At 46.2% G+C, this 7,569-nt stretch overlaps 1 protein-coding gene across 1 annotated transcript in view; it reads left to right on the forward strand.

Annotated features, from left to right (window-relative positions):
- Positions 1-7,295, forward strand: part of BRPF3 (bromodomain and PHD finger containing 3) — a 34,120-nt gene extending 26,825 nt beyond the window's left edge. The window contains exons 11-12 of the mRNA XM_023527686.1: positions 3,402-3,579; positions 4,911-7,295. Of these exons, the coding sequence (XP_023383454.1) occupies positions 3,402-3,579; positions 4,911-5,094 (362 nt within the window). The 3' untranslated portion in view covers positions 5,095-7,295. The remainder of the gene's footprint in view (positions 1-3,401; positions 3,580-4,910) is intronic.
- Positions 7,296-7,569: the final 274 nt, after the last annotated feature.

Here is a 7,569-nt window from a genome sequence, read left to right on the forward strand (position 1 = left end):
TTAATGCATAAATATGCATATATAAGAGACTATACTCCATTTAGCCTTCCTTTCACTTAACAACATATAAACATGCATGCTTATGTCATTAAACATTCTTCATCAACATCACTTTATTGACTGCATTATCTTTAGTTATATGCATGTATTTACCTTATTTTAACTATTCCCTAGCTGGTCATTTAAATTGTTTAGAAATTTTCATATGATAAACAGCTAGCAATAAACATCACTGTAGCTTTGCCTTTGTGCGCATCCATGATTATATCTTTACAGGGAATTCTTAGGAGTGCCTTCTTAGGGCAAAGTCTTTGCAAAATTCTGATACATATTGTCAAGTTGCCCTTTTGAAAGTTAGTTCTGGTTTATACTCCCACCAGCAGTAGTTAAAATTTACATTTTTTCCATAGTAGAAGTAAGCTAGAAATTCCATTCTTACCACCTTGAATGTTATTTCTTAGAACTCTTTCTGTATTGGGAAAGTAATGTCCATCTGGCTCTGAAAGATACCAATTCTAATCTTTGGGGCATGTCAGAATCATTTGGGGGAATTTTTTTAAACAGTGCAGATACTGAGGCTCAGAACTACCAAAATAGACTGTCTGAGGCCAGACCAACCCATGAATATTTTTTAAAAAGCTTCCCAGATGATCTTTAGCCATGTTTGAGAACCACCCCACCAACTTCGTTTGTGCACACAGAGCTCTGGGCTTCTCCCAGCTTATTCATGTCTGGGGCTCTTTCCTGTCTAACAGCTTCTTATGGTAAAGAGGGCAAGAACTCTGATCCTTTTTGGACAGGTGAGGAAACTGTAGCTACAAAAGGTTATACAACTTGCTGGAGCCATATCGGAGCCAATGTTGCCTGCCTCACTTCTTCCTTAGCAGTGGCAAGTGCAGGAATCCACACTGACAGCTGCAGAGGATGTTTCGGCCTGGGGCTGTCCATACAAGGTTCTGAGCCCTGAGCCCTGCTGTCCCTGAGACTCCCAGCTTAGTAGTTGAAAAAGTGATTAAGGCTGGGCAGGTTTTGGTTTTGGTTTTTTTAAATCTTACACAAATGCAAAACTCATCTAAAACTAGTCTCCTCTTTTTTTTTTTTTAATTATTTTCTTTCGTGATTAAAGAAATTCAACTCCCACCTGAAAACCTAATCACCTGAACACAACCTGTGTTTTTATTTTGGTTTATGCTCTCCCATTTGTTTTCCTGTGCTTACTTAAATATGTACAGTTGAACCTTGAATAACACAGGTTTGCACTGCGCGGGCCCACTTGTTTGCAGATTTTGTTCAATAAATACATACTTGGCTCTCCATATCCTCGGGTTTCACATCTGCGGATACAGAGGGCCAACTGTATGCATTCTTCTGCGTCATTTTTTATAAGCACCTTGAGCATCCACAGATTTTGGTAAACCACAGGGGTCTTGGAACTAATCACTTGGGGATACTAAGGGATGACTGTAGTTAAGTTTTGGGGGGGTCAAAAATTAGTTATATACAGATTTTCAACTGCGCATAGAGTCGGTCCTCCTAATCACCATGTGTAAGAGTCAACTATGCTTGCATCCGTAGTGAATATATGGTTTTTAAATTTGTGGGGGGAGTTTCTTGTTTTTTTAAGAAAATCGCTTTTGTTTTTTCTATAAAAGTAACATATCTACATTATAATAGTTTTGGAAAAATAGAGAAAAGCAGCACAAATGTCTACCATTCTAATATGTCGACTGTAAGCATTTTGTATCATTCCTTCTCTTTACTCTTTATAATGTTATAGCTGTAACAGTGTATGTACACATTTATTATATGTTGAAAGTTTATCATGTGGTTTATTTTTATGTTGTTTTACATCTGTATAACATTTGCGTGAATGTACCATTATTTATTATTTGGGACACATTTGCCTATATCTTCTTTAAGAAGGAGGAAGAGCTCTCTTTAAGTGGCAGACTTACCCACCTTGGGGGAAATTTTTCACTGTCTTCCCCATTTTCCAAGGCATGAACCAGTGTGACTTAGTCAAGAGGAAAGATGTCTTGTTCGGTAATCGAGGAAGCTCAGGAGGGCTTATATGGTGGTTTCACTAGTACCTTTGGCGTCAGTCCTAGGAGAGACAGACAGGCCAGGAGATAGAGTTTTAACCACATCTCACAGCAGGGCAGGCGTGGTTCTTCCTTAGAGTAAACTCTTAACCAGAGCATCTGCTTTCAGCTGTTTGTCTTGAGAAGGATGTTGGGAGGCTGGCAGACACCCAAAGGTAAATAATAGAGTAGTTTATTAAGAGAAGCCCCTTGGGACAGGTTACAGAAATGAAGATTGCTCCATCTCTGGAGAAAGCTGGTTCCTCAGTAAGTTTTCAAGTCTCTCTGGCCTTAGCACATAGAGATTGTCAGCCAGCTGCTCTGGAAGAGAAGCTGTGTAGGAGACAGTGGGCAGCAGAGGCCCAAACCATGTTCAAGTGCCTGGTTTTAGTCCCAGCCATGGCTTCAGCCAGCTACATCCTCTTTCTGTGCTTGGTGTTTTTGTTTGTCAGCTAATACGTATCAGAAGACTTCTCAGCATCAGCAAGAGGATGAAATAAGATGGTGATGTGTGAATAATTAGGAGCTTTGGTAACTTTGTACGTGCTCCATAGAGGTGGAGAATTGTTGTTTTGTTGATGTGTTAATGTGTGATCAGGCATTTTGCTGAGCCCTTGCCCTTGTGGAACATACAACCTCAAGGATTCATTCTTCTAGTGGCCCTTATTTCCAGCCACATCATTCTCCCCTCTCCAGCAACCCTGCTAGCTCAGTCTTCTACCTTCTCTCTGATCTTACCGTGAAAGTGTGATAAATGTATCTGATCCAAGCACCAGGAAGGATTATAGTAAGACATGAAGGCAGTGGGTAACCAGAGGCTCTGTTAGATTAGAACTGGAAGAAGGATGGGCCCTCCTGCTGGTGCAGAACCTTCTTCATGGTATCTGGGAAGGACCTGGAGCATTTAAAGTGGATTGCAAAAGTTCTAAGGGGAAATCGACAGGAAAACAATGGTCTCCACTCCTCTCCTCTAAGGGACATTGAGAGAAAAGAGTTTGCCTGTCTGACCTGGACATCAGAGACACCCCACTCAATTTTAACTCCCCCATGCTGGTTTCCCATGACTTCTGTTTCAGCTCTGGGCCCTGACATTTCGAGGAGCATGCTCCCTCATCTAAAGAACTGGGCCAGAGGATTAGGACAGTGAGCTAGGGAAACAGTACAGATTTCCATTTTGGGGTATTGAGGGTCATGGAAGAGGTCAGCCTCTTCACCACTTGGTTGTGAATCTAGCCAAGCCCCTGCATAGCTTTGGTGCGGGTATTTAGTGGTTAGTCCTGGGGCAGGGTGCCCTGCTCACCTTGTCCACTCCCAGCTGAGTGCCATCTCCTTTTTACCTCCAGATCATCGATCCCAAGATGCCCCGGGAGGGCCTCCTTCACAATGGCGTCCCCATCCCTGTCCCCCCGCTGGATGTGCTGAAGTTGGGAGAGCAGAAACAGGCCGAGGCTGGAGAGAAGCTCTTCCTTGTCCTCTTTTTTGACAACAAGCGCACCTGGTAAGTGGGCGCTGCAGCTGGGGATGGTGCACCAGGGTGCAGGCTGAGGGGCACAGTCAGGAAGCTGTTTAAATGCTGACATGCTGGAGAGATACACAGAGGAACTTTGGACTTGCCCTGCCTCCACCCAGCTGAAGGTGGGGTATTACCTGTCAGCAGCTAGCCTGCACTTGCCATATTAATAGTAAGTTAATGTTACTAACAACGCTGATTAATAGTGTTAATAGTAACTGAGATCACATTCCCTGGGAAATACTAAGATGGAAATTGATTCAGGAGGCCTACAGAGGAGAGGTGTGAGATTGAGGGATGCAGCACTGTGCAGAAGGAAAAATGAACTGCAATGCACTTGCTACAGAGGCCTCAGCTGACCTGTGGGGAGCTCTGCAGCTGAGTGGATTGTTAGCAGTGTCAGAAATTGGGGCTGTGCTTTTGCACCTCCACATCAACTAGTCATTGAATGCTGGCTACCCCCAAGGAGGGGGATGACCTAGGGCCAGGCAGCTCCCTTGGAGGGTGATTCTGGAGAGAACTCAGCTGAGAGCCTGACAGCTGCCGGTATATCCAGTGGCTACAGGAATGCATGTCTTGGTCCTGGGGCCAGGGTTCTGGGCAGTGCAGGGTCCACTACAAGGGGCTTGCTTGTTTGTTGTTTATGAGGACCTTAAGGTTTCTCTCAGCACCAGCAGGGGAGTTCTTTCACCTCTGCTTCTATAGAACAAGGAGGTAGGACTAGCTAGTAAAAATGATAATAATGGGTAGTAATAGCTACCAGTTATTGTTTACTCTGTATTCTTCTGTAAATTACTTTACATATATGATCTCATTTAATTATTCATTGATTCCTTCCCAATCCATTTTGCAGATGAGGAAGCTGAGCCTCAGAACTGGGGTACAAACCAAGATTTGGCTCCAAAGGCTCGTCTCTTAGCCACATGTTAGATTCACCTGCAGTCCCCACCAGGGATCAGTTTATTGATGCCTGGCATCAGCCCCACTTCCTAGCCATAGCTCCCTGGTTCTCCAAGGCAGGGCAAGGCTCAGAGCCCTGCGATGGCTCAGCCAATCCCAGAGGGCAACAACACATGGCTCTCTCTTGGCTCCTGGGCCCTGACAACACCCTAAGCAGAGTGACCACCTTGGGGCCCCAGGGAAGGGCCTGACTACAAAATAGGTCCATTGGTGGCCTTCTCTCTAGGGTGTCCCAGCTTGCCTCCCTCCGCCTGTCCCTTCCCCTTGGCTTTGCTGATTCTGTGCAAGTGGGCCCTGAGGACCATCCTCATGGGACTGACCCACCACGGCCTAGGCCCCTTACTGTGTTTGTATTTTAGGCAGTGGCTTCCGAGGGACAAAGTCCTGCCCCTGGGTGTAGAAGACACCGTGGACAAGCTCAAGATGCTGGAAGGTCGCAAGACCAGCATCCGCAAGTCAGTGCAGGTGGCCTACGACCGCGCAATGATCCACCTGAGCCGTGTCCGGGGGCCCCACTCCTTTGTCACCTCCAGCTACTTGTAAGGGTGGGGCCTGGCCTGTGTCTGTCTGCCCTGCCTCCATCCCAAGGGACACAGAGAAGCATCTCCCTACCCCAGCCACACATGGCCTGCAGCTTCCCCCTTTTATAGCAGGCCAAGGACTGGGCTGTGTCCTTTCCAAGGGCAGGGCCCCAATTTTGATGAACTTCATGGTTCCACTGGTGGGCCTGCTTTGTGCCAAAAACTCCCACCTGAGCTCCCTCAGGGCCTAGTCCACTGAATAACCAGTTAGAAGTAGAAACAGCTGTGAGGCCCAGCTGAGGAGATGGACCTGGCCCCAGAAGGCAAGGAGTCCTGGGCTCTTTCTCAAGGGTGTGCCTGACCCTTTCTACCCCACTCCCAACTAACTACACCTCAGGGCGAGTGAGGCTCTGACATTGACCCCAGGGTGCTCGTGGATACACTAGGGTCCTGCGGGGAATCTCAGTGAGCTCACCCTCTCTCCGCCTCCATCACCCTTTCTCACACCTCTTCCCTGTCCCATTTCCTGCACCTCTTCCCAGTCTTTTTCCCATGTTCCTTTCCTTACTTTCTCTTGTGCCAAACTGACAGAAACCATCACCAAATTGGTTTTTTTGTTCTTATGTCTCATTCCCTTTGAGGCCAGCTGCTATGCTAGGTAGGTGCCTTCGCATGGCTCGTCAGGGCCCAGAACAGAGGCCAGCCTACCACTCGGGTGACCCCTCCACCAGCACACACCTCCTGTCCTCCTGCCCTTCCCTCACCCACTGACCTTCACATCTAAAGCCAGGCTGTGAGAGCTTGCCCCTTGGATTGAGGTGGGGCCCCTCCTGCCCTCTCCCTATCTTGCCAAGGGGTGGGCTGAGGCTAGGTGGGTTCCTGTCAGCAGAGCAGGCTGAATGTATGTGTCCATCTGTCCAATTGGATGTCAAGGGTTGTTGGGTGGAGCTGGGTCTGCCCCTTTATCCTTCCTCTCCTCTTCTCATGGGTTTTTCCTTTCCTGCAACTGCAGCCTGTAGCCTCCCTCTCCACCATCATGAGTGGCATGGTTCCTGCAGTCCAGCATCTTCCTATCCTGTGCTCTGCCTGCCCAGCCTCTGCTGCTCCCACTTCTGAACTCCAGGGAACTCAACACTTTTATTTCAGACCCTCTGTCCTCTTCCTTTTCTTTCAATCCCCTCCCCACCATCACCTTCTAAAAACAGAAGGAAAAAACTGTGAAACAGGGAATGCTGACTGACAAACCACCACAACTTTAAGAGGCTTCGATGTCTGTTCTCTGGGTGTTTCTTTTTACTTCTTAAGCACCAAAGTCGCAGGGCCAGGTTGCAGGCCACTGATTGCCATGTTGATTTTTAACCTGACGTTCTTTCTAATTGTTTTAAAATTTTCATAGGGGAGTTTTGGACAAAACAAGTCACTGGGGAGATCACTGCCATTTTTACACACACAAATTTTTAAAATAAATAACCAACCACCACAACTTCTTATACATTTGGGACAAGAGCCAGAGTTTTAAAGGGAACCAACAAAACTCTCTATAATATAAAAGATGGGGTTTTGGATTTTGTACAATACTAAAAATACAACAACAGCATATGGCTAGGGAAGGACATGGTGTATATAATTGTAAAATATTGTTCTAAATTATTCAGGCCTATAGTTTCCATTACTGGAGTCCTCCTCCATTGTGTGGCTGAGTATTTTAAATGCGCACAGTGTGGTTTATTTAAAGGAGCCAACGCATCCCCCTCTCCCCAGGTAGTCGGTCAGCTGTGGACTCTGTGACCTTTGTCTCAACCTGTGTTGTAAAATCTCGGGGCTTTCTCTATTTCTCTTTCTGTGTCTTTCTCTTCCTTCCCCCTAACACTTTCTCTTTCTTAGTTTCTCTCTTTTTTTCCCCCCTCAATCTCTTTGAATCTTTCAGTTTCTGAGTCTCATTTTTAAAACTGCTCTTTTAGAATGGGAAACGGCTCAGATCCTGCTGTGGCATGGGGCCTACGTGTCTCAGTCGCGTCTGCTGTGAAGCACACGATGCTCTATTTATTGTAGAAAGTGACTTTATTTGCTTTCTAGAATTGTTTATAACAGATGGTATAAGAGAGGTAATAAACAGAGAAAAATCTATGCTTGTAAAGAATACAGAAGTTAATTTTACCTACTATAATATGACTGTCTGAAACTTATTTTCTCTCTGAGAAATAAATGTTCTAATGGGCAGCAGTTGCTGAGCTGTGTTTGGTGTTATCAGTGGGAATAATTCCTAATTCCTACAGCCCACCCCCTCCTCAAAAGGCCAGGGGCCATTAAGAAGGGGGTCATCTTGCTGTCGTAGGCTCCCAGCTGAAGAGGTGTCTGTCTGCCTGCCTGTCGGTCTCAGACTCCTGGAAAGAGTGTGAAGATGAGCTCTGACATTGTTTCCCTCCCAAACAGCACCGCCTTCTGGGAGCTGTGGAGGGTCCAGCCTATCTCCCATGCTTCAGCTTCCCTGTGGCTG

This window comes from Pteropus vampyrus, unplaced genomic scaffold (assembly GCF_000151845.1).
Source record: "Pteropus vampyrus isolate Shadow unplaced genomic scaffold, Pvam_2.0 Scaffold18, whole genome shotgun sequence".
In the NCBI taxonomy this organism is placed as follows: domain Eukaryota; kingdom Metazoa; phylum Chordata; class Mammalia; order Chiroptera; family Pteropodidae; genus Pteropus; species Pteropus vampyrus.